This window comes from Paramormyrops kingsleyae, chromosome 20 (genome assembly GCF_048594095.1).
Source record: "Paramormyrops kingsleyae isolate MSU_618 chromosome 20, PKINGS_0.4, whole genome shotgun sequence".
NCBI classification, from domain to species: Eukaryota; Metazoa; Chordata; class Actinopteri; order Osteoglossiformes; family Mormyridae; genus Paramormyrops; species Paramormyrops kingsleyae.
The window spans coordinates 16,197,219-16,224,300 of NC_132816.1; the positions used below are offsets into that span (position 1 = coordinate 16,197,219).

At 46.0% G+C, this 27,082-nt stretch overlaps 1 protein-coding gene across 8 annotated transcripts in view; it reads right to left on the reverse strand.

Annotated features, from left to right (window-relative positions):
• ryr2a (ryanodine receptor 2a (cardiac)) overlaps positions 1 to 27,082 on the reverse strand; it is a 149,559-nt gene that overhangs the window by 76,891 nt on the left and 45,586 nt on the right. For all 8 annotated transcript variants that reach the window (XM_072703266.1, XM_072703261.1, XM_072703265.1 and 5 more), the window contains exons 3-14: positions 22,857 to 22,961; positions 16,189 to 16,203; positions 12,929 to 13,003; positions 12,402 to 12,480; positions 11,696 to 11,808; positions 10,997 to 11,096; positions 8,489 to 8,585; positions 4,805 to 4,879; positions 3,872 to 4,028; positions 2,936 to 3,100; positions 2,415 to 2,536; positions 2,113 to 2,296 (exon numbers count right to left, since the gene is read on the reverse strand). In XM_072703266.1, coding sequence (XP_072559367.1) covers positions 2,113 to 2,296; positions 2,415 to 2,536; positions 2,936 to 3,100; positions 3,872 to 4,028; positions 4,805 to 4,879; positions 8,489 to 8,585; positions 10,997 to 11,096; positions 11,696 to 11,808; positions 12,402 to 12,480; positions 12,929 to 13,003; positions 16,189 to 16,203; positions 22,857 to 22,961 — 1,287 coding nt within the window. The remainder of the gene's footprint in view (positions 1 to 2,112; positions 2,297 to 2,414; positions 2,537 to 2,935; positions 3,101 to 3,871; positions 4,029 to 4,804; positions 4,880 to 8,488; positions 8,586 to 10,996; positions 11,097 to 11,695; positions 11,809 to 12,401; positions 12,481 to 12,928; positions 13,004 to 16,188; positions 16,204 to 22,856; positions 22,962 to 27,082) is intronic.

The window sequence follows — 27,082 nt, forward strand, 5'->3', positions numbered from 1 at the left end:
TTTTTTTTTTTTTTTACATGTTCCTCCAAATACCCGTGCATGTGACCTGGCCATGTGACCTGGTCATGTGACCTACGCCAGCTCAATTCCTTGACTTGTTTAAGGAAAGAACTTCACTTAACCATTAGTTCCCAACTAGAATGAAACATCAACATATAAGACATGCATGTGGATTGAACTGAAAATGTCGGTCTATCAGTTAAAAGAATTGTTGATGTGTGTATGAGTGTATGATTTATCATTAACTCATGTGTACTGAGATATATAGCTTAAGACACAAATTAATAACATATTAATTTCAATTATATACTGACAGGGACAGCAATGACTGTGAAAAAATATATTTACACTCTACAGGATCACTGTGTGTATTTCAAGTATAAGGCACCTGAACAAAATCCTAACTTATTCACATCCATGTTTTAGTTTTCACAAGCGCACCCGGAGTTTGAGCAACTTTCCAGTGATGACGCAGTGAATCCACAAGTAACAAGGGTTGTTGACCTACAACCAGGCAATGGCTATTAAAAACAGTTGAACACTTGCAATGAGAGCGATAATTAAGAAGCTTCAAACAAATGCAGCTGTGTGCCCATCTGCCGAGAGGAAGATGCAAGCCTGATTTGCATCCATGCGCAGTGAGGAGTCTGATTCCAGTGGCATATTCTTCTGCACACAATAGGATCACAATAGGACGGTTACAACAGTCGATTGCATCCTGACGTTACCAAGTCTCCAAAAACTACGATTAAATGCCACCAACATGCCAACAAATTATTTGGAAAGCAAACCAGAAAAGCTTCTACTGACGTCAGACAAACAGAACTGCCTGATTTTTGTTACATGTTACTGCAATTCTGATCAAAAGTGGGTTTTCTGGTCATATAGAAAGAAAAGACCTTTTTTCAGAGGTGGTTTGGTGCAAAATAAGAAAAGATCATGAAGAAAATGACATAATCCCCGCTATGACTAGCAGTGGACCTATGATGTAGGACCGTTATTCTTCGAAAGGCCTTGATAATCACGGTATCATGGACTCTATCAAATATTAAATTTTAGACGAAAATCTGGTTGCTTCTACTAGGAGGTTAAGAATGAGGAAGCCAGAGGCTGTATCTCCGAGCAGGACTTTGTCCCAAATCGGACCTCCAAATGCACACAAGAAGGGCTCTCTGACCAGGGAATCAAGGTCTCAGATCCCACCTCATCCAGCATTGCAAGAGAAGATTCAGTTTTGTTGTCATGGCAAAAGGAGGGTATATTTAATGCAGCCAATAACTCTTGCATGTGTGTTTGGAGAAAAATGTTTTTCTACGAGTCTATTTTCTATATTAAGAAAGGTTAGATTTTTTTGCCATAATTTACTAAGGGTGCCAATAACTGTGGAAGGCACTGTACGTATTCCGGTTATATAGCATATGCCTTTATCCAAAACAACGTACGCTTGGAAAAACAGGGTCAACTAGGGATTAAGGGCCTTGCTCAAGAGCCCGACGATAAAATAACCCCAAGGGGATTTGAACCGGCGACCTTCTGATCACAGGCACAGAGACTTATTTTTAGAAGCATTTGACTTCAAAGTTACTTGTCTAGGCTTACATGATTCTTTCAGAATACAGCAGCCACTTTCTCATGCAGGCATTTTTAGCACCTGGCTTATTTTAGATGTAATCAGATACGGCTTTATTTGGGGACAGCGAAGAGTGATGCACACGGGCTCTCGAGAGCAGACCTTCTTTCAGTTCTACATTCCCACCTTTTGACATTCAAAGATTCCAAAGTATAGTAAAGAGGTCACCTATTGTGGAAACTGTTCTTCTTTCGCAACGAGGTTTGGCAACACAGTCAATTACGTTGAGCGATGGAGATGAGGAAGGGCTTTTACAATGGAAGGAGACAGCTTGGTGCACTAAATATTGAAGGCAGTAACACTGAATGTTTTGGTGTTATTTGCTGAAAAATTGGTCTATCAGTCTAATCAACTATGGTCTACAACAAAAGTATTACGAAAGTCCGTCCTCCATAGTCCTGCTACGATTATGTCTTCCATGCTTAGCAGATGTGGAAAAAATATCCTGGGCCAACATTTGCCAAGTAAGGGGGCACATTTACCTCTTCCTGGAAGAGATTCTGTCTGTTCTTCAGCGCCCGCAATCTGTTCTGCTTATCCTCATGCTCCAGGTGCTCGTCGGGCGGCTGGAAGTAGCCAATCAGATCCTGCAGGCTCAAGCTGACCGACTCGATTGGCAGGTCTAGCGTGGAGGTCTTCCCCTTTTTACTCAGGGCATCGAGTCCCCTGGAACAGAGGCAATGAAGAAGGTACCGTGGCTGACGGAGACTTCCTGGGTCTCTGGAGGCTGGAGGAGATGCTGGAAAAGTGCCGGCCCAGATGGGGCTTAGTGTGGGATTGGTACCTGATGAAGCGATTGAAGAGGAAGACGGTGCTGCGGATGACCCGTGCAGTGCGGGACTCCTCGTGCTGTGAGCGCGACAGGGTCAGTCCATCGTCCATATGGCCCTCATGGTGCATGATGGCCTAGAAAAGTCAACCACCACCATGTGTGACACCTCTGAGCCCAGAGAGCATCTTCTAACCATCACCCTTCACCAAACACAACCACCACCTACCTACACCTCACCAGCAGCTGCATGCCAACCAAAATGTCACCGCTAACCAAGAGTTTTATGGCTTTCTAACACACCCTTCCTTAGATCTAGCTCAAGGGCATCTTGTCGGAAATAAGACATTAAGAAAAGACAATGTCAAAAATGACTGTTTCTTTCGCCCGTCTGCAGATCATTTCACTATTTAAATGTGCCATGATGTCACGGGAAAGTGACGAATGGGGTCCTCGGATGAGGCTATAACACGGCCCCATTGCAGCAGCACTTCATTACATCATCTGCACTTCGTACAATGGCGGGCTTCGGCTACCTTGCGCTGCACGCCGCCCATTCTGGCGCATTTGGCGTCGACGGCCTGGTAGGTCAGCCACAGGCAGGTGTCCACGTGCTGAACGTAGCACACGGAGTCGCCGTACTTGATGTCGGGGACACCCATGCCGTCCACCTCTTTCCTGGCCCCGAAGTCCAGCTTCTCCTGTGGGGGGGTTTGGGAAAAGGGGGCAGCTCGATTGACAGGAAGTGGCGTGATTCGGCTTAGCCGCCACCCTCGGACTGACAGGGACAGATAGGTCTGTATCTGCGGCCCATGACAGGGACATGGGTGCTGGAAACGCTTGTTGGATGTAATCTGGTATCTATGTACTCATTAATTTGTGTACTTTTAGCATGACATGTTTCTTAAGTGAATGTTTCTCTCTTTCTAGGAGCCTTAAGATAGCGGAAGTTAAGACATGTACAGAAAAGATTAGCTGTTGTAGATTATAACTTCTACGCAAGTACTTTTTAACTTTTACATGGCAAATGCGTGCTTCATCTGCGGTATAATGGTTAACATAATTCACACATAAGATGAGTACGCATTTTCATTGTCACGACGAGAGATTACGATGTGTCTCACTTTATACAGCGTACAAGTATGTACTTGCATACCAGACAATTGCACGGCACTCCAGCACAAAAATGAGGGGAGACATTTCGAGAGAAGGAAATGCGGCCAAAAAGAGCTCATTAAGCTCTTCTTATGGGAAACCATGAGTCTGAGAATCGGCTACGAGCAGAACCGCTAAGTTGATGCAAGTTGATGCACATCCGAGGTCCCGCAGAAATGTGTAGTTTAACTGGTGAATCACTGCTGTTTGGTGAGGGTGGGGGGGGAGGGGTAACAGATGTATGAATGTGACCAGCACTGGGAACCAGCTATGGCAACTGCAACAGGGGCCAAATATCGGACGGGGGTGGGGCAAACCTTGGAGGAGCGAAAGCAGAAGGCCGTGGACTTGACGTCGGCCTTCTCCTTCTCCATGAGCAGTAGGCCCCGGTCGTCCGTCAGGCTGAGGTATTTTCCCGTGGTGACGTGCCTCAGCCGGAAGGGCTGACCCCAGCGGATATGGCTGCCGCTCCACCTGGAATGTGGTGGAGGAGACACCTCAGCCTACTTCCTGGACCAGGTCGTGGTGCCCAAGTGCAGCAAGTTTCCTACATCGTTGAGATGGAAGCTGGCTGTAAGCAGGGGTGCTGCTAGAGATTTTGGGCCCCAGGAAAGCATATCATATTGGGCCCCAACCCAGACTAATCCGATTATGTTCCAAATTTTTGGAATCGCCCTGACTTTCATCAATCAACATGCTGAATCAAAGCCAAATAGGTGAATAACGACAGCGTGGGACGCTAACCCGGAAAGGGTTGCAGTTCCAAATTTTGACGCCCGACCCCCCAACAATTTACTTGATTTATTCGTCTCAGCAGTGGCTGCCGTTTGTGCATCCCGCTTTTGTTTGGCGCTGAACTCAAAACGTCAGTGTGATTAAACACTGCCGGCTCTGTCAGGCTGAATACTTTTAATAGCACGGATATAAACCGCTCCAAAACAGAACGCTGCCTAGTATGTCTTCATGCAAAGCAGAGACACTCTGAAGTCTCTCTTTATTTGCCCAAATGTTATATACTGGGCTTAATGGGAATCCTCACTGGTAGGCAAATTAACGTAGGCGAGAGTCTCCGAAACGGGAAACTAATTTTAAAAGCGTAAATTATCAGTGTATACAAATTCCTCCATGTTGTATGACTGACCTCAACGGTGACCTCTGAGATCTCCGAGCCACTCCGGTGTGTGATCACGGCCCAAGGTGCTCGCTACCTAACTGCCGCCCCCCTTCCCCGCGACACGGGTTCGACTTACGCGACTCGCAGCGTCTCCAGCCTCCAGAGAGAGCGCGCGTGGATGGACACGGCCCCGCCTTCGTAGTGCACCGTCCTGCAGGAGGACAGAGAAGACGTGGTGAGGGTGTCCGACTTCCAGGTGGACAGAGGTCTCCACACGACCCCGAACTGCAGGTCTCCAGGATGAACAGGCACAATGTATTATTCATAAAGAACAATAGATAATCCAGGAGGGAGGTACTCTGCTTCTTGCCTTTCTGTCAAAAATTGTAGCACAACAATATCTCAGAACGTCACCTCTGTCAATTATTTTGTCTCATCATTTTCCAGCGATACTAGAAAGTTTTGTGACCCTTTGAAATTTTCTCTATTTCCGCAATAAAGAAAGAGAACCCAATTAAACAAATGACACAGAACACTACACTTGTTCCTTTATTTTTTGGAGGAAATTGATCCAATGTTATGCTTTCTGTTTGTGGAAAAGTATGCTGTCAGGTCGGGGAACAGGGTCAGCCTCTATCCAAATCATAGGATTTGAACCCACGACCTTCTAGAGGCAAGCACAGACCTCGAACCCCTGAGCAGCACTCTGTCCAGTGTTAGATATGAATTATAGCTTGGTTATGCAGGATCTGTGTGAATCTCCTCTATCCTGGCTGTAGGAAGCTAGTTTACCATTTGCCACTTGTTCAAAGATGCAACGCTGTTCGGGCCAACTCTGCCAGACCCAGGGGGCAGCAAGACCCCCCGACTGCCCCTCCCCACCTCGGCGGCTGCTGTGGAGATGAGTCATGTTTCCTGGTCACAGGAATGTGCAGAGGACAGGCCTGTGTGACCTCCAGCGCTGAGGGCTTTGTGCTGCCTCAGGGATCGGCTACATGTGTGAGTGGCAGCTCTCTCCCTCAGCCTGACAGACATCCTCAAACAGGGGGGACACAAGCTCACGCACGCACACACACACACACACGCAAACGCACGAACACACACACACACACGCATGCGCACACACACACACACACAAACGCATGCACACAAACACACATACGCACGCACACACACATGCACATACACACACACACACGCATGCACACACACACGCATTCATACACACAAATGCACGCACACACGCACATATCTTTATGGGGACCACTCATTCATTTCTATGGGAAAAAAACTAACGCTAACTATGACAACCTTAACCCCTACCCAGCCCTAACCATAACCATAAGTAACCAAGCAAAATACAAGTGTTTGCATTTTTAGTTTTTTCATTGCAGTCACAGATTTTTATTAAATTGAGTTTTCCTGGTCCCCATAAGGGAAAAAAACGGGTATTCATCACGTTGTGGGGACATTGTGTCCCCATAAGGTAAGGTATACCCGCTCGCACGTACACACACACACACATACACACACACACACACTCATCAACACAATGCCAAAATAACAGGTTTTTATCACATTGTGGAGACTACGGTCCCCTCAATATAACACACACACACACACACACACACACACAGGTTGTGACATCAGCTCTTGCATAATAGAACTGCCAATGCCACGGAGGTCAGAGAGTTAAAAGCAAGCCAGATCTCTGCTTCTCTTTTCAGAGAAAAGATTTCAAAGATGTGCTTTCATTAAATAAAAAAAAAGAAAAGAAACCTTTTAAGCGTGATGCTGTGACAGCCATCTGGCCGGATCCAAGCAGCAGTCGGCAGCAGTAAAACACTGGTGGTGCGTATTTGTGTATATTTATTGGTATATGGTGGTAATGTAACCGTAATGGCTGTTATATCCTCTCTAACAGCAAATCGCAGGGCCACAGCTCAAGGAAGCCAGAGATGCTAAACCAGGCAGCACATTCACCAAGCTGAATTATGAGCTCTAAGTCACATTTGCTAATGTTAAAAAAGAAGATTTTTATATCTCCTTATTCTACACTATGGTCAAATAAATTACTTCATTATGCAATTATTTACTCACTGTTACAAAGGAGGCCCGGGGTAGCGGTGAGTGGTTCTGTGGGCTAATACCTGTACCGGATGGTTGCTGGTTCAAATCCCAGGACTAAGTGATTTCTCCTCTGGGCCCTTTTGCGAGGCCCTTAACCCTCAATTGCTCAATTGTATGTCGTTTTGTATAAAAGCTTTTTGCAAGCAAGTGTAACACAAAAAGAGAATTTCCCCATGAAGATGAATGAAGCATCACTATTATAAGACCCATCTGTGATCCATAACACTTATTCAGTACCGGGTGACGGTGAGCCGGCAGCCTCTCGGGAAACACAGGTCATGTGACAGGGGGTACCCTGGATGGGGCGGCAATTCACGTCACGCTTTTACGGTGTAAATAACCTTTCAAAATATGCTGTCCCAAATACATAGAACACGCAGTTCTCAAAAGACCAGATGAAACAGTTGTGCTTTAAAAACACTCCCACATTCAAAGATCAGCTTTAAAGTAACTCGGAGCCAACCAGGCCTAGAGGTGTCGCGAATTACGCTCTGCGTGAGAAACACCTTCTTTTCCTTGTGAAAAATAGAACATTTTTAACGCCGGCGTCTCTAAGGTCACCACGTCAGTGTGAGGCAGACCGGAACAGTCCAAAGTGTTGGCAGTGAATCGAGCCACATGGCTCAGTAATGGGACCAGTATTCAAGGAAACGGTGTCCTTTGTGAGGTAACGAGGCCGGGTAGCTATGGGACAGACGGCGGGCGGCAAAGAAAGGTGGCCTTTTGGGGGGGAGGGGATGAAGAGAGAGCCAAACAAGCAGGTTGGGGTCGAGTCTATTCGGACTGGGGCATACGGAATTCGTTCCGGTTACTCAGACACCAAGAAAAACTCTAAAACACGCTAAACTCAAACAGATCTCAGAGGACCAATCAGAACTAATCAGTAATCCCTCGTCACATGCAGATTAGCGTTCAGAAACAATAATGGCCTGTAGCAAACCAAGGTCAGGTAACTGACAAGCACAACTTCCTGGCAAATCACGGAGAGTCAAAGAAAGCTCAGCCAGACATCACTGTGACAGAGTGCTTATGATGTGGCCTCAAAACCTGTTTGTCTTCAAAGACGGTGCAATGTATCATCATGTGACAGGAAGAGGAAGTGAATCTTGTTGTCGTTCATCATGGATTTGAGGGTGATCTTGCAACGTAATTTACAATCCATCCATCCATCCATCCATCTTCCAACAGCTTATCCTGGTCAGGCTCATAGAGTCTTGCTTTAACCCGACTCCTTTAATGATTTCTTTGCTAAGTTATCTTCTCGATTGCTAAGACATATCCTGTGCCAAAAAAGCAACGCTGTGCGCTTGTTTGCAATGTGAGCCACCATTTCCCTCCTCTTAATACTGTCATTTTTCTATTAGTCAATATAAATGAAACACATCCTTTGTTCCACATCCTTTGTGCACGTTTTCCCACATCTCTAAAAGATCAATCTCTGTACTCTGCATATGTATCTCCCATTTACGGACAAACCAAAAATAGAAGTTTTGTTTGTTTCCTTTAAGACATTGTCTACCAGTGACACTCAAGCTCTACAGCATTGTGCTTTGTCAGCCTGTCACTAACCCCCCCCCCCCTCCCCCTCAACGGAACCAGGAACAACTGCGGCCAATCAAGCAGAAGATGGTGCTAACAAGGCGGGACCTCCAAGGCTGCCAGCCAATGGGAGACCACACTGCCTGCTCACCTGCGCTGCTCCTCTCCGTGCTCCCCAGATGGGACTGTCAGGCACTCGTCCATGTGGCCGTGCAGCAGTCTTAGCACGTCACCACCGATCAGGTAGCCTGTGGGGAAAAAGGACAAGGACGTCTGTTAGCCAGATCCACAATCAGGGCTCGATCCTGCGAGGAGGAATAACAGCACTAACAACAAGAGAACAGCAACAATAATAACTAGATGCCGTCGGAACGATAACAATGTACAGTGGGTCCCCTGTTTCTGCAATTTCAGTAACCACGGTTTCACTGATCTCCAGAAAGAAATAGGAAAATTCCAGAAATAAACAGTTCATAAGTTTCAAACTGCAAGCCAAGTGAGTACAAGTTATAGCACCGTGAAATCTGCCACCCGGTCATCTCCCTCTGTCCCCGGCGTTTCCCTTCAGACCTCTCATCCAGTCTGCCTCTACTGTTCTCACTGATCACACTCATTGCCACATTACTGCAGCGTCTGAGTTATAAAAATGTATAAAAAAGCATGATTCTCACTGCTCCGTCATCCCCTGATGCAAGATATTTATTCATGGCTCTATTATCTCTTGAGAATTAGGCTAAAATGTCACAATCCCTTTCATTTGAGAGAAGGAGAATAGCACTGTACAGTATTGTGTACTAACGTAAAATGTACTTTATTATTACTGAATTTAATGCTGGTAATGTCTTACTGTGTGTAATTCACCCCTGGTCACTGGGGGACTAATGTATTTCCCAGACACCCCTATCACCCCCACCCCTCCCTAATCCCTAATCTCCCACAACCCCCAACCCCCACAATCTAATCCCCCCCCCCCAACATCTTTATTAAAAGCCTAACTCTGAGTGACTCGTCTAAGTGTGATACTCTTCACCAGATCAGTGTTTCATGTGCCACCTCAATGCGCCGCTGCTTAAATATTAGTGTGATTCATTGTCTTAAATTTTGATTAGTTCCAGATCTTCACCGCTACAATGTGCCTGCAAAGTTTAAAAAGATCTGCTATCGTGCTAATGAGATACGTGTCTGCGGAGGTGGACCGACCCTAAACCCATATGCACTCCTCATGCGCGGAGTACACTAATAATAACAGGAATACTTCATCCACGAACACTGCCCTGTACTGAAGATAAATGAACAGATGATGATAATGTTGAATTATTTGTTCTTGTAATATAAATGCTGTTTTTACGCATTCCTCTGGTAACAATGCAAAATGACAGGCCCTCAGCCTCATAGTCTCATGTAACATAACAACACAGTACAGTTTCCTAACCTTGTTATGGTTCCGTACTGCAATTATGCAGCCTTATCCAATCTGCTGTGCTTGGCATTACACTTATTGGTTCCTGAACAGTTTAATGAGTCTTTAAATTCAATTCCCAGCCCAAGAAGATGAGGTATAAAAGACACACAGTGTGTGGTGTAAAGGACCATTGAGGTTTATCTTTCACTTCCATTCTTCCTTCATTCCTTTTCTGCTTCCTTTTTCCCTTTCATTTTACTTTCTTCCCACCTTCCTTCATTCCTTCCATCCTCCCGTAATTCTTTCCTTCTTTTCTTCATGCCTTTTATCTCTCCCTCCTTTATTCCTTCCTTCCTTCTGTATTTCCTTCCTTTATTCTTTCCTTCCTCCCTTAATTCCTTCCTTTCTTTCATGCCTTCCCTCCTTTGTGATGTCTTATGTTGGGGTAAATCCTGCTAACTGCTATGTGCAACTGCACAAATTACCTCCTCGCGACTGTAAAATCTCTGCACTATTTACTTACTGCCGGTTTGCACCTTGCATGCCCTATTACTGTGATGTTAATTGTACTATATATATGTTACTATATGTTGCACCGGGGCCATGGAGAAACGTTGTTTCATCACTCTTTGTACACATATGAAGCTGCTGATGACAATTAAGTAACCTTTTATCCTTCCCTCCTTTATTCCTTCCTTCATTTAATTTCTTCCCTTTTTCCCTTTATTTCTTTATTTCTTCCCTTTTCATTTCTTCTTTCCCTCCTTTCTTCATGCCTTTCATCTTTTTCTTCCCCCCCTCCTTCATGCATTTTATCATTCCCTCCTTCCATAATCCTTCCTTTATTCCTTCCTCCCTCCCTTAATTCCTTCCTTCCTTCATGCATTTTATCCTTCCCTTCTTTATTCCTTCCCTCCATCTTTTCTTCCTTTATTCCTTCCTGCCTCTTCATTCTTCCCCTCCTTCCTTCTTGCCTTTTATCCTTCCCTCCTTCATTCCTTCTATCCTTAATTTCTTCTCTTTTCTTCCCTCCTTCCTTCATGCATTATTTTCCTTCCCTCCTTCCCTCCCTCCTTTCTTCATGCATTTTTTCCTTCCCTCCCTCATTCCTTCACCAACAGGCTTGGCCGAAGCATCCTTTCCCTCAGCCGACATCATCCTGAGCTTTTCATGTTGGCGCGGGCCAGACCTCCCGGGCCAGACCTCCCGCCCTCTCCACCCTGGCTCCGCCCCCTTTCGCAGACGCTCAGCCCGTACCCTGAGCGACTTCACTCCCGGAGCAGATGGGCGCCACACTCCAAAGGGTCTGCTGGAAGGCGGCGTCCACATGCAGACTCCCGTTGCCGTAGGACAAGTGCTGATGGATGGGGGGGGGGGAGAGAGCACGTGTCATGAATGTGCAAAGAGATGAAGGAAGCAGCCATCAGTCTTTACCATGCAGAGCAGCAAATGAGTCTCTAGACTGCGATCTCACACTCAATACGCCATTCGGGTGTGATTGTCTACAAGCTCACGCCCATTACCGTCTCCCTGTTCCACAGTTCCGATTACACTCAAACAGTTCCTATCAAGTGCAGTGTTGCTATACCGATATATTTAACATTTTATTTACTTAGCAGATGCTTTTATCCATTTTCTGAGAAAGCAGAGTGAGAAAATCACTGGAGAAACTGGGGGTTAAGGGGTTAAGGACTTCGCTCAAGGGCCCAAGGATGATATCACTCTGCTAACCAGGGGATTTGAACCGGTGACCTTCCGGTCACAAGCACAGCGCCCCCGTATTATATTCCTGTGAGCCCCTCCCCCTTTTGTGCATGACTTTATGCTGCTCACCTAACACTAGGGGGCGGTGCCTATCTTCATAACTGGGAGATAGCCAATAGGGCTGCAGCTGATGTTTGAGCTATTTCCTCATCACCCCCCCTCCCATCCTCCTCCCTCAAAGCCCACACTCACCAGGTACCGTTCAGACGAGACGCTGACCAGGATCAGGTCGTCTCCCACTCGCACCTTCTCGCCCTCTGACCTCTGCTTGGAGGCGGGGTGGATGGTCCACCAGCATGCCTCTCCTACACATGCATGGGGCAGCAGGTTGGGGGGCAAGGGACTGGGTTAGATATCAGCCAGTGCAGAATGATGAGCAGCCCTGACACGTGGCGGGAAGGATTATCCTGAGCTGTCAATCAAAAACAACCTACTTCCTCCTAGTTGGGTTATGTGCTCCAGGTGGGTTAAACAAAGGGCTCAAAGCCTCTGTTCTCACCTCAGTACTGATGTCTATGCTTTTTCTTCCCTAGGAGGGCGCTATTTAACAAGAACCAAACATCTGTAGCTGAACAGTACAGAAGCAAAGGTACCAAGTGTCCCGCATGCCCACTTACGCTGGCAGCCCTCCCACCTGGCACTGAGACCAGGCCCCGAGGGGAGGCATGGCTCCCTGGCATCGGGTTTACCCCAGGGCACCGCCAGGTGGGGTTGGGTTTCAGTGTTTTCGGAAGCTCAATGATGACACACGAGCTCAAGACGGGCGCTTTCGTAAATGCGGGGAACGTGCGACAGCACTGCACGATTTACGTCCACGGTACGCCCACTGACGCAGCCCTTCTGAAGGTGTCGTTATGTTCATGGCGACGTCATTGCAACGGTGAGGGAATCTTCTTACCGGTCGTGTCTTCCTGCAGGCCGACATCGAACGCCAGTTTGTCGGTCGAAGAGCGCGAAGTGGACAAACAGCAAAGGTACTGGAGATGGGGCAGGGGGAGAAACAATTCATTATTTACAAAACAGGAGTCATGCAGTGCTCCTAAGCATAGCAAACGTCTCCTGGAGAGATCCAGCCAGTGCACAGTTCATTCGCATTAGGCACTGTATTTGACTTCTCCAGAGGTGGACAGTTCATGTCCAAAAAGTAAAAATCCAGACCAGTATTATGTTTCAACCAACCAGTTGAGTACTCTGTGACTGTGACTCTGTATATTCAATTGCATGGCTGAAACAAAAATCTGATCTGGATTTTTACTTGAACTGTCCACCTCTGGAGAAGTCAAATACGCTGCCTAATGTGAATGCTGAATATAGAGGACCTTGATATTGCAATTCAGACGGGCAGTCAGCAGGCAGCCCTAACTTAAAGAGACAGGGCACAGAAGGTCCACAGGCGGGATTCTGGGGGGGGGGGGGGGTGCTCACCATCCCGCTGTAGGAGTGTCGAAGCAGCACAGCGTGGCCGTATAGGAGGGTGCGGTGTCCTCCTCCCTGGGCAGTCTGGGAAAAAATTGGAGCAGGCAGATAAACCTGGAGTAGCGATTTTTTAGTTAATTCGTAAAGTGGGGGGGGGGTATTGCAGGGAGATGTAAAGTCTGGTTACAAGCACATTCATTCACGTTACCTGTGCCTTATTACCAATATAAGACGGAGTTCCCTTTCGCCTCACTTCCTGAAAACATACACTACACCCAGATGCGTCCCCCAAAACAGCTGCTCTCCTCGATCTCCCCCACTTTGCTAAAACCCGTCTCCCCTCATAAAGACACATAAACCCCCCCATGTCTTCCTCCCATCTCTCTGTCACCCAGTTCTGTCGAACGCTCCTGCCCAGAGCAAGTCTCACAAAATGCACGGCCCATTTTCAGACCGAGAACTTCTCCGTCACGCTACAATACGACTAAATGGCTCTTCAGATCTGGGGCTGCCGGTTCGTTCAGCTGCTGGCTAGACTGCAGGAGGACAGAGATTTGGAAACAGCCCCAGTGAGACATGGGAGCGACCCAACAGCAGTGAATTTACGATCATAGGGGATAAGATGGAAAAATTTATAGGTGAAAGATTTATAGGAAAAAAAAAAACTATTCTGCACTATGTAGGAGAGAGTGTGGTTCTGAGCAGAAACAGCAAGCTAGATGTACTTCAAAAAACACTGGAAACTTACTGTCATAATTTAATAGACTATATTATCATTTTTGCATAAAATAAATATCAGTATCAGTAAAAATTGTCCTTAATAAGATTCCTTTAGGACGGGGTTCTTCAAATCTGGACCTCGATTCCAGATCCAGGCCTTGTTTTCAGTTCTCCCAGGTAGTTAGTTTAATAATTACTGATTCTGATTGGTCAGAGGCTTCATACCTGACTGACAGGTAAAGGAAGGCTGGAAAACCAGCAGTGCTCAGACCTCGAGGACCGTGATTTGAATAATAGGGCTTTAGGAGTCAAATCATTTCAAGGTCAAAACTTTGCCGTGACTCCGGAATAGGCTCAAGAATCTCACCCATAGCTAACGTCACATGCCGGAGCAACTTTTGTAGTCATCTCAGAGGCCACTTGCGTAAACAGGAAGTCAGCTCTGTCCATCTCAGAGGCCACTTGTGTAAACAGGAAGTCAGCTCTGTCCATCTCAGAGACTGCACGCATAAACAGGAAGTCAACTCTGTCCATCTCAGAGGCCACTTGTGTAAACAGGAAGTCAGCTCTGCCTCATTCTCGATGTACAGAGCCAGCCGGTGACGAGTGGACCTTTTTTTTTTTGATAAGCTAAATTCATATTTTTAGACTGTCCTCACACTCTTTAATTTTTTGTAAAGCTTAAAAATAAAAACGCAACCACGCTCTCGACCTTGTTCAGCCAATTCAGCAAACCAGGCTGTTTCAGATGGCCTGGTCCCTCTCTCTGGCCCAGGCTATAAAAAACCAATGGCCTCGCACCCTCCGGGGTAGCTGCAGTCGATTTCACCTTGTCCACAGGCAGCAGCCCAGCGGCTTCACCAAATTACTGCTAAACTAACATCTATTAGACAGGTGTCTGGGCATGTTCATTTACGGCCCTGCTTCCCCTTTAATTTACAATGGTCAGGTACCGCATTCTTCTGCGCAGTCTGTACTAATCGCAGACGTAACTCAACAAGAAAGCCATGTTACGTCTTCCGTTCTCCCCTTATGAGTCGCGGTAGTGGAAGAGGAGAAGAATTTGCCCGAATCGAGTCATTCAGCAAAACCAAAACAGGTTCATAAGGAATTGAACAAAAACGACTCGCTCTGGAAATCTTGCTACTGCTCTGATCTGTTGAAACCAGAGAGGGGAGATATCAGATGAGTCATCTATAAAACGTAGCTTTGGAGGCGATACGGCAGTATTTCCCAATCTGATCCCTGGCGACCCACGTTTTTGCTCCCTCCCAGTTCCTTCCCGGGATCCAGTGTCAGCACCGGGAGCTCAACTGGAACTCCAATGGTTAGAACCAATGTGAAGAAGGATGCTGTTTAAAAGACCAGGGTGGTCAACTCACGTTTCACTTAGCTGGCTTTCCTGGACTGGGTTCATAGAACATGATGGTGATATTACTGGGATTATTTAACGTTAAGGCGTGCTCCTTAGCTATTAATAAACCGATACTAATGATCTGATAATATATTACAGAGACAGAAAGAATCATTCACAAGTCAGATCATATCTGGAAATGTATTATAATCAAGTTTTGCTCCTAGTACTTACAAAACAGCTTGTAAATCACTTGCAAATTTAAAACAATGGGCTAGTAAACATGATCAGAAATCATTTATAATTCTGCATTTATAACCTATTTTAGGAAAGACTTTAAAAGGAGTAAATACTTAATAAAGGAGTGAGATTTCTTCGTACGACATTTCTAAACTTGATTATAGGTGAATATTTTTATTTTATGATATATTATCAAATAATTGTCAACAGTTTATTAATAGTTAAGAAGCAGACCTTAAACAAAGTCGTTACCGAATTACTGTACTGTAGGGCTCACTTTTGTTGGAATGCTTGCAAAATCATCAGGATGGGAGGAGGGAACGGGGACTTTAACTGGGTGAGAGGAATTAACACAAAGGAGCCGTTTTGGGGTCAGCAAAAGGGCCATTGGTAGCGAAAGCAGGAAGCCATCGAGTCTGCGGGGAAGGTCACATGGTCTGGTGTGAGGGCCGGAAGATACAGCAGTTATGTGTCATTGATAATTAGGCACAGGTGAATGAAGGGGGCTTGTCACCTGACATCTACCCCCCCCCCCCCCACACACATACACACACACAATCTTACAACAACATATTGCACATTGTGCTGAAAAACACCACACAACACCACAGCCGGCATCACAAACCACAAGACCCCGCTCACTGCTCGATGATTGGCTGATGCTGTCACCGCCCAGTTTACTGCTGCTTATAAACACACAGGGCCTGCTATAATTAAATGTCCACAAGGAGAGCATCTCCCAACTCTCAGGTTGGTCTGCAAAGCACACAGTGCCCCATCCAATTTACCGGGCCGTCGATCCCGGCTGTCAGTCACCAATAGCTGTGATTTGGGCAAATACTGTTTGTGACACCCAGGCAACCAAATCAGACGGGGAGAGAGGGAGTGAGGGGTTAGAGAGAGCAAGTGTCAGACAGATTACAAGCGAGTAGCGCAACAGAAATGTGAAACTTACCTTCATCATGAATTTCTGTGGGCATGAGAAACAGAACAAACAGAGACAGACAAGTCAAACAAACAGCAATGAATCTTCCAGCCGCTCGTCCCGTAGGGGGCAGCGTGGAGCAACATCACCCAAGTCAACATCACGGATGGGGCCACAAGTGCTGATGTGAGATGCTAATTAATGCAGAGCTGGCCTCCAAACACACTCAAATCCAGAGAAATGCACCCAATCACCAGGTAAGGAGAGCATTTTCCCTAATAACTAAAGAAAGCCGTTACGGTCGGCTCTGCTTTAATTGTTTATCATTATAATTGCAGGCGTTAATGCGTTTAATTGCTTAATGGTTGGTAACAGACTCCCCAGTGTTCCTACACCTTCCAACAGCAAAGTCGGTCTTTGGTAACATACGCAACTGGATCTCAAGTATTTCGTCCATTCAGCTTTATTCTGAAATCCATGTAAGCTGGAAAGCGACTGAAACAAATATATTGTTTATCTAATATAATCTATCCTTCAAGACTTCTCTCTCTGAAATATCCAAAGTAATATTCTACATGTGGATTTCCCGATTTGAACAAAATCCCAAGGATGAAGACCAGCTTCTGCACAGTCCTGAAGCCAGAGTCCCAAAGAAGGAGTTGAACATTCCTTCAGGAACATACATCGCCAGGGTCCATTATATTGTCTGTCCATCCATCCATCCATCTATCCATCCATCCATTCATTCATCCACTCGCTATTGGAAAGACCAGGGAGGTCAACCCACAGCTCAGTTAGCTGGCTTTCCTGAACTGGGTTTATAAAATGTGATGGTGAGATTACTGGGAACATCCATCCATCCATCCCACTCATCTAGTAAGAGGCCACTATGTAAACTGCATAATGTTAAATAATATAAGGCATAAATATTGTCCAGTGTTACTGGCTTTCATTAATGGAACATTACTTTTGCTGACTTCATTTTATCCTGTTCCTCAGGATTATATTCATGTCCTCATGTTCCTTTTAATGTGTGTCCGTTTTACACTGAATGCATATCTGTCTGTGCACTCCAGAATGCGGTTGAATTTCCCTCTGGGATCAATAGCATTCATTCCAAATCTAGTTCTAATTCGAATAAATACTTCAGAGATGTAATATAAATGAGTGTATGAGCTGCTCTTCCGCAGCACATGGAAGGTAAATGATCGTGTCTCGGCAGAGCAGCAGCGACACTCGGCCGTTGCGTGTAAGTCTGGTCTCATTCTCCTAACCTTGGCTGACATTTACTCTGCTCCCACTTTGCTATGTGGGACACTGCAGGTGTGTTAAAATAACGCACCCCTGTGACGTGACGCAGAAGCTCCCAAGCAGCAGCAGCAGCCCCGCCCCGCTCCGGCCCAATCCGAAGGTCACGCGCAGCGGCCAGGGACGGCCCAGATGCTTTTAATTCATACCTCCAGGTGGGCGTTCCCTGTCCGTGTCCCGTTTTTGGGCAGAAAGCACAGAATCGCAGCTTCTTTTTTTTTAAAAAACCTCTTTGATTCTGACTTCCCTTACAAAAACCAAGATCTGTGAATGGTGAGATCCTCTGAACGGAGAGCTCGACGGGGATGTAAAAGATCCCAGGTGGAGAGCTACCGCGGAAATCCATAATGTAACTCCGAACAGATACCGTGGACCAGCCCTCTCAAGCACGTCACTCCACCTGATCCAGGTCTCACCTGCAGAACCCACCCGCCGGACACACGTCTGCAGGAGCAGGTGTGGGATGTTCCAGCAAGCATGACCGCTACTGCTTTTTGACGATGAAGGTTCTGCCCTTCCACATGGGGGCAGTGTATACTCTCCAGGAACTTTTCTCATAACAGACCTACAAGCTCATTGTATGGAGCTACAAAGAATTCTGTCTTTTATTGTAATTTTCTTTACACTGTTTGCGCCACAGCGTACATACAAAAATATGGCACGCGTTTTGGTCACAAGAGGATACAAAGCTTGCCACGAAAATGTAACATTGCATCTGACTCAGGCTTTGTAATGACAAGTGCATTTTTATTAAATAATTTATGAATCACGCTTCTGTGTAATTACAGAACCTTAATGCATTTTTCATGGATACAATAGAGAGTTTCTGAATGCAGGTGCATTGTGTGTGTGTGGCTGCCGCTGTAGTCTGCGCGCACGTCCGTCTGCGCACACGCAGTGTGTCTGCGATGGCAGTGGGACAGTCGAACCTGGCCCAGTAGTGCAGACGTAGTTGTTTCTCCCACATCAAATGAGAACTGCAGCCTTTATCAAGCACAGAAAATGAAACTCGAGGGAAAAAGACAAGCTGGCAGATAAAACGCACAAATCATAAACGGTTTCCTCTCTTTAGGAGGCTAAGTTTTAAACAGCACAAACCATAGATTCCTGTCTTATTGCTGTCAATGAGATCTTCACAGGTAGCAGAACGGCTTGTTTCTCTAGCTAACGTTATTTTTAAAGGGATGGGGCTTTTTTAAACGCCATAGCGCATTCAGGTTGAGATGATCCCTTTAACTGCACTGTCCCGTCTCTCTGAAATGTTACCATAGGCTGGGCTCCATCAGGACGGTAAACCAAGCTGATTGATTCAGTATGGCACCAACTTAATGAAGACAGGGATCTCTGGAGAGGAACACTGAACAAAACTGCTCCAAAGTCCTCTCACCAAAGGGGCCTTAAAATCCATTTCAGTCGAAATAAACAGAAAACCTGAAACGAACACTCAGAGAATTACACCCTCCTCCGTTCCGGCAGCTCAGTTAAGAGTGAAGACCAGACAGGCATCAACACCAGCCTGGGACGTGTGGTCGCTGTTGGACCTTTGAGCGCTGTTGGACCCTGGGTCGGCGATATGTATTGCTCCATCTCTGTAATCGTGCCAGGCTCTGTTAATTACCAAGTATGCCATAATGAGTAGAAATGTTCCTTTGATGGCTGTGCCAACAAACAAAAACATCTAATAGTATCGTCTGAAGCATCACTGTTTCACCCAGGCAACCAAATGGTCTGATGTTCCGGTGGGGGTCCCCTAGAACATACTGTAAATATTACTGATGTGTTCTATTAATTTAGAACCGAGCACGAGTTCCGCCCTCTGCCCTCTCTGTCTGAGTGTTATTATTTCTAACTTTCTAACAAGACATTTTGCATGTGAAAGACCAATTGATGTTGAGCTGTAATTAGCCGCTATATTACGCATTTATGGCTTATTAATTCGTCTAATAAATTTTTAATCTGCTTTTCGAAAACGTAATGGACAGCGCCGCTCTTAGGCTGCGCACCGCTCATCGCTGGAGCCCGCAGACGAGACCGGGCCGACAGTTAGAATGCGATTGCCGCGGTGTGTTCCCAGCGCGAGGGCTGTGGTGATTAAGGTGTCTGTCATCGGCGAGGCAGTCTTCCGGTGGACCACAGGTCTGGACCACAGGCATGAAGGAAAAAACATGGACAGCCTTCATCGATGGATTTGGGTCTTCACAGATCCAGAGCTTGTTTCCTATTCCAAGTCCTCGGCGACCTGCTCGTCAGCAAATTAATGAAGAGAGAGAGAGCCCTTATCTGCTTACGTAATTGGAGGCATGAGAGAGCATTAAGCTCTTCATACTGTAGGAGGCCAGGGGCAGAGTGCGGACAGAGACGGAGGCATGCAGATCCTAAATAGGCAATCCGCTACGGTACTCCTGCTCTTCCTGGAAGTGGACGCCCCAGACTTACTCATCCTGTCGTTTGAAAACCGACTACTCCACCCGTAACAGAACCCTCGCCACTCACTTGATGAAGCCCCACGTTCAGCTGCCCCCCTCTCTTATCCCCTCTACCCCCCATCCCTGGAGGTCAGCTTATCTGTCAACAGTCCATCTGATGCCTAGAATTCAGCCGTTTAACTTATCTCATTATTTGAGACTATCTGCATTGCTGCATGTGGGATTACATGCACTCTACCCCACCCCAAAGACCCCCCCACTGCTGCGTGAATCTGTCATACTCATACAGATATCCGCAGAGATTAAACAAGCGATTTCTGTCGTGCAATGTTAAATCTGATTACAGGGCCAATGAAACAGCCCTTAATCTCAGTAATCTCCCGGATCATTCATCCTGCCCGTGCATCCAATGCTATACATTCTTTCCAGCACCCTGAAGCAACCAGAACCATGACCCCCCCCCCCCCCCCAATTCCAGGCAACGCCTGGGTAATCAGCACCGGACTCTCACCGGAGAGGGCGGTCTCTCCTTCCTTTATATCCGGTGCTGATTACCCTTTATTAAGGTTATCTAACTGAACTCCACACATGAAAGCAGGGTTGCTGCCATACACGGTGTTGTGTGAGCATTTTCACCATTTTCACTCATCATTTCCATTTTTACTTTTTTTTGCATCCCTGTTCAGCTTCCCACGGATGTGCCTGGCCTACTGATGAAGTGTGGAGCCCTTGCACGTTGCATTTTCTCTCTCTCTCTCCCCTCCTCCTCCCTCTCTCTCTCTTCCTCTCTTTCTCCCCCCCCTCCTCTTTCCCTTTCCCTCTCTCTCTTTCCCCTCCTCCTCACCCCTCTCTCTCTTTCTCCCCCCTCTTTCCGTCTCTCTCTTTCCCCCTCCTCCTCCCTCTGTCTCTTGCTCTCTCTCCCTCTGTCTCTCTCCCTCCCCCTCGCCCAGCCATATTCCCCCCACCCCCACCCCCCCCCTTCTCTCTCCCTCTGGGTGACTGACCATCATTAGGTTGCTGTGCAAACACCCCTACCCTGCCCTCCGCGGACCCCGAGGAGGCCCCGCTCGCTCCTCTCCGTGCTGCACGCTAAGCACGCTAAGCGCTGCCCCAGCTACCCGCCGTGCCTCTCCGCTCACGGCTCAGGCAGACGGACCGATACCTATATCTGTCCTGTCATTTTAACTGGTGCAGAGCTCTCGTACGTGTCACCACACAAATCTGAGCTTTAGGCTATGTCTTTACCCCCCCCCCCCCAAAACACACACAGTTGTCTGGGATCCAGGAAGGGAAATAATTACTAAAGGCTTTCCCCAGCTATAAAATGCAAGTCATAGAACTGAACGGTGGGGGTCTCCCCTGTGACAGGGTACCAGTACCACTGCAGTACAGACAGAGCAGAAACATGGTGGTTTGGCGCGTGTGACAGGTATGTGTGTGTGTGTGTGTGTGTGTGTGTGTGTATGTTTGTTTGGTCGTTCGTTGAGAATACAGGGAGACACAGATAGGGGGCGCCACAGCCAGGGATACGGATCGGCCATCGTCTCTTAACAGAGACTTTCTGGATCTCTGTGCCTGAACAGAGACTGAATGATAACCTAGCAGAGATAAAGAGGTCTCAGGCAAGTTTGTCTTTGCGCTAACTCTACCGCTATTATTTTGAAAACAATAACTGCTGCTTCATAATAACCACAGTCACTTATAAAACACAAACCCTTTTCCACTCTTAAAATGTGGCAGCTTCTGTTCCCTTCTCATCTTGGCTTGATGCCATAATGACTTCATCCATTTTTTTTTATTAAATCCATTTTACTAATTCAAATTGCAGCAAATCATATGCCAAATGCATGGTGTTAAAGAACACTGACGACAGCTGCCGGTCGGAAAGTTTAAATTTGTAAATTGCTACTTAAACCGGGGTGGTGTCACGTGGAAGCAAGTGGATTGGACTATTCAGCCAGCCTCCGCAGGATGAGACACCGAATGGACTGTACCATTCAGTCAGTCTCAGCAAGACGAAACACCGAATGGACTGTACCATTCAGTCAGTCTCAGCAAGACGAAACACCGAATGGACTGTACCATTCAGCCAGCCTCCGCAGGATGAGACACCGAATGGACTGTACCATTCAGTCAGTCTCAGCAACACGAAACACCGAATGGACTGTACCATTCAGTCAGTCTCAGCAAGACGAAACACCGAATGTACTGTACCATTTAGTCAGCCTCTACGGGACGAAAAACGGAGTGGACTGGTCCATTCAGTCAGTCTCAGGAAAACAAAACACCAAATGGACTGTACCATTCAGTCAGTCGCAGCAAGACAAAACACCAAAGGGATTGTGCCATTCAGTCAGCCTCTCCAAGACAAAATACGAAGTGGACTGGACTATTCAGTCACCCTGTACAAGACGACACACTGGGTGGACCATCCAGTCAGCCTCCGCAAGATGAAACCATGAGTGGAATGAGCCACGCAGTCAGCCTCTACAAGATGAAACAAAAAGTAGATTGGACCATTCAGTCAGCTTCTACAAGATGAAACACAAAATGGACTGGGTCATTCATTCAGCCTCTGCAAAACGAAACAACGAGTGGACTGGACCATTCAGTCAGCCTCTACAAGACGAAGCAGAGAGTGGACTGGACCATTCAGTCAGCCTCTACAAGACGAAGCAGAGAGTGGACTGGACCATTCTATCAGCCTCTGTAAGATGAAACATTGACTGCACTGGACCACTAAATCGACCTCTACAAGATGAAACAACGAGTGGACTGGACCATTCAGTCACATGCCACAGCACAAATCTCTGGTCGCTGTGCCTTTGCTCTATCGTTACTAATTCCTTAATGCCGTACTCTGGGGCAAGCCTAACAGCCCCGTCAGCATACCCCGCTGGTCTGGAGAAGATGTCCATTCCTCTGCCCCTGATCAGATGGCAGGACGCCCGTTTGATTACTTGCCCCTTCTGCTTTCTCCTCTGTGTTGGCCAGCATCTCCTGCAAGGCCCGGACGGACAGCGATTGCTCCAGCACGAAGGTGCAGATGGACAGGTCTGGAGGAACATTCTGGAAGACATAAAACCAAGCAAAATCACACTCCGGTGTCATGTGACTGTCGAGTCAAACCATTTACTGATAATGCCCACAAGTGTCCTTCTATTAAACATTATCATTAAATACATATTAAGAGTTTAAGCCCATTGGGTGAAACCTCAGCAAACAATAATGAGAAAAGGCATCTCTTTTGACTCAAAGGTGACGGCATAATTATCACTTAACACTTTTAGCATGTTATGCTATATTTTACCAAATCATAAACACACATACAAATAGGGGACAGGGTCAAAAACAATGAATACATTCGAATAAATTTACAATTCACAAAAAACGGCTCACTTAGCATGACATACAGAAAAATGACTGACAGTTGACAAGATAAACATGGCTGGTCTCAATCAATAATATGTATTGATCTCTGGGAATATCATGATTAATGTAATTTCAAGCTTTAGGTGCTGGAATAAGGGTGATAATGAGAACAATGTGTATTTCCCCCTGTATCCCAGTATCGCGCCAAATTAATTTATTCTGGCTGAGACAGCACAAAAGCTCAAATTTGGCTGACACAGTCCCCTAGAGCACACTTGACGTTAGGCGATAACCTTTTCCCCGTTCAGCGGGAAACGGTGGCCAGGAGTCCGAGCCGCTCGTTTAAAGCTGCAATCCCTCTCGCGGATTCACCTGGATTGGCCACGGAGCAACATCGCAACCAAAAAAGGCAGAGACCAAATAATCAGCGGTGGGCACAAGTAACCGAAAAAGTTAACTTGAATAACCTTTAAATCCATTTACTCCAAAGTTTAATTTGATAATGCTAAACCAATAAATCGCTAAAAAAAAAAATTGCTGCAGCTAACGATAAGCACTAACAGCTAACGTTTATTCTGCGAATTTAGCTTTGGTTTGGTTTTGAGCTCTGAAACCCTTTAAAATATACCTGGAGAGCTGAAATTCTAACCAGTTCAGTAATTTAGTTTAGCAGGGTTGGAGTGATTACCTGGGGTTATTTAAGGCTTACCAAACTGGGAATCATTGGATTCTGTAGAGTCTCTGGAACAAATTTTCTTTCCATTATATTGTGTGTGCAAGACATGAGCATTTTGCAGGAGTCCTATTCCACGACTGGCTCATGACATTTCGCCCTCAGTGAAGCCGTTTGGGACTACAAACATGGTGCTATTTACCCAGAACTACAAAGGAGGATCTCAGCTCTTTATTAGTCTATTGCTCTGTCAATCAGAACCCGGAAACTAAAGGAAAATAACCAGGGGCCAAAGCAGGATTTCTTGCTTAGCCAGATAACTTGTCGTATTTAGTCTGAGATAAATTTAAGTGAATGTACGAAGGAAAAGTCCATTTAAACTATGGTACCTGAAATCTGACATGTTACGTGACTAAGTAAGAAATCCAGCTTCATGATGCAGGCCTCAGTTCTCTGCTTAGTTCAGGGTACCACAGTTTAAATGGACTTTATCGTTGTTCACATTTAGCCCAGACTACCTTAAATACGACAAGTTATCGACAAATCACATCTTGTGTTTTTACGTAATCAGCCAACAGCGTGCCATATACAGTAGACTGTTGCAGACACACTCACAGCAGACTGGAACAAATATGTGTGATGGTAGGGCTTACTAATGTTTTTGATTGTTAAACTTTATTTACTTTAACTGGAGAAAAAACGTTAGCAGATTTATAGTTGGCGGAACTAACTTTAGTGAAAGCTGATTGGTCCACTAACGGTTTTCAAAGTTAGTGGAAATGTTAATGTGCTAACAAAAAAGTTAGCTTCCCTAATTAGCGGCTAGTGGATTAGCGGAACCCTGTCCAGCACTGTTTATAACGTAACTTTTTCCGAAGAAACAGAGCAAGGCAGCAGTCAATTAACTGGCCTTACTGTGTTATACGCTCGGTTTTACAATCATTATATGTGCCTTTGTTTTTTAGTTGTACTGATTATATCAAAAACATTAAAGTTTTTCTGTGCTTTTTTTTACATGTCCTATTGAGTAACGTCCGATTGTTCTCACGTACGAGGTCCTATAGGAGCCTTAATAAAAATATATCAAGTGACGTCCAAAGCAGAAGCAGTGGATGTTAGTGGACGTATTTTACCGCTTCTACGGCACGCAGCAAGAACCAAAGCAAATCGATTGCGCTACCAGCCACGTAATAGTATACTGCAGGGGTCACCAACCTTTTTGAAACTGAGAGCTACTTCACGGGTACTGAGCCATACGAAGGGCTACCAGTTTGAAACGGCCTCCTAAACTTATCTAAACTTCATGTATAATAAACATGTTTTAAATGCTTTTTTTTTTTTTAAGATATTGTCATTTTCAAATGTATATAAATGCAAATGCGAATAAAGGAGAATAGCAACAGGATAAAATTACATTTTAGACGCTGCTCACTGATGAGTTGTGCTATTTTTAGAACAGGCCCGCGGGTGACTCATGTGGTCTCTGGGGGCATCCTGGTGCCCACGGGCACCATGTCGGTGACCCCTGGTATACTGTATATAGCTAACGTATAATATTGTACATATATGTAGTTGATAGCAATGATATATATTACTTATTTTTATTATGTTAATGTGTATTTTTTCGTATTTACTGTTACTAAAAAAAAGCACATAGCTCATACCATGGGACAGAGTGGTGGCTCTGAGGCTAGGAAACTGTACCAGCACTCATGAGGTTGTTGGTTTGAATCCTATGAATGCCAGAAGTGATTCTACCCCATTAGGCCCTTGAGCGAGGCCCTTAACCTGCAATTTATCCTTGGTATGATGTTAACCTACATCCAGCCCAGCAAGCAGGTCCTTTCAGGGTTGATGACAGGATCGACACTCCAGCCACCAGAAAAAAAGCTTCACACTGTTCATTTCCATTCAGACTAGTGAGGTGTTGAGGTATCACCTGCTACATGGCTGCACTCAGGTTCTCATCCCTGAGGTGGTTCATCGTGTGGTGGGTGCAGCAAGATGCTATATCAGCATGTGCTCCTTACCTCCTCGACGAACTGTGTCTTATATCTTATGCTGTACAATATATTTGACCTCTTCCCTATAATGATCAAGATATATCCAGATTGACTTACAGCCTCACTTCCAGAACGTAATCCGGACATAAATCGATGGATACCTGAATTGTATGGCTTTTGTATTTTATTGTTTTGAGAATGTTTTTACCGTTGCATGTGCTCTTCCCTTAAGAAAGAGAAGAACCCGGGGAGTTCAGGTGAAAACTAGCCTTCTGTTGAAGCTCGGGGAGAACTGGAACTCCAGAGCCCGAGCCCCAGGTCGCTGTGATCTGCAGCGCCTGCCTCCACCACCACGGCTAGCTGTCACCGCGATTTTCGGAGGCATGCCGCTCAAGGGAGGCTTCATAGGGAGTAACACCCCCCCCCCCCACCCCCCATCCCACAGAGAGCAGGCTGTCGGCAGGAGTCGTGGGGAATAGCAACGCCGGCATCAGAGCCTCTCATCTCACTGACTCCCCCAGGAGGAGAAAGAGGAACCCACACCCCCACCCAGTCAGAAGAGCGAGAAGCACTCGTCTCAGTGGGAGGGGGACTAAGGTTAAGGGCCCGCTACAGACATCAGGAGCAGCATGCATGGTGTGTGCTTTGTCAACACCCCGCGGGTGAACAACTGCCTCTGAGTTACTGGGTTCAGGGAGTGACCACCGTGCAGCTGGTCATGTTATATGAAGAAGCAAGTTCTCTGAATGACCATGGTTTGTGAATGACCATGTCCTGTGAATGATCATAGTGTGTGAATGACCAAGTCCTGTGAATGATCATGTCCTGTAAATGACCATGTTCTGTGAATGACCATGTCCTGTGAATAACTATGCCCTGTGAATGACCATGTCCTGTGAATGATCATAGTGTGTGAATGACCATGTCCTGTGAATGATCATAGTGTGTGAATGACCAAGTCCTGTAAATGACCATGTTCTGTAAATGATCATGTCCTGTAAATGACCATGTTCTGTGAATGACCATGTCCTGTGAATAACTATGCCCTGTGAATGACCAAGTCCTGTAAATGACCATGTTCTGTGAATGACCATGTCCTGTGAATAACTATGCCCTGTGAATGACCAAGTCCTGTAAATGAC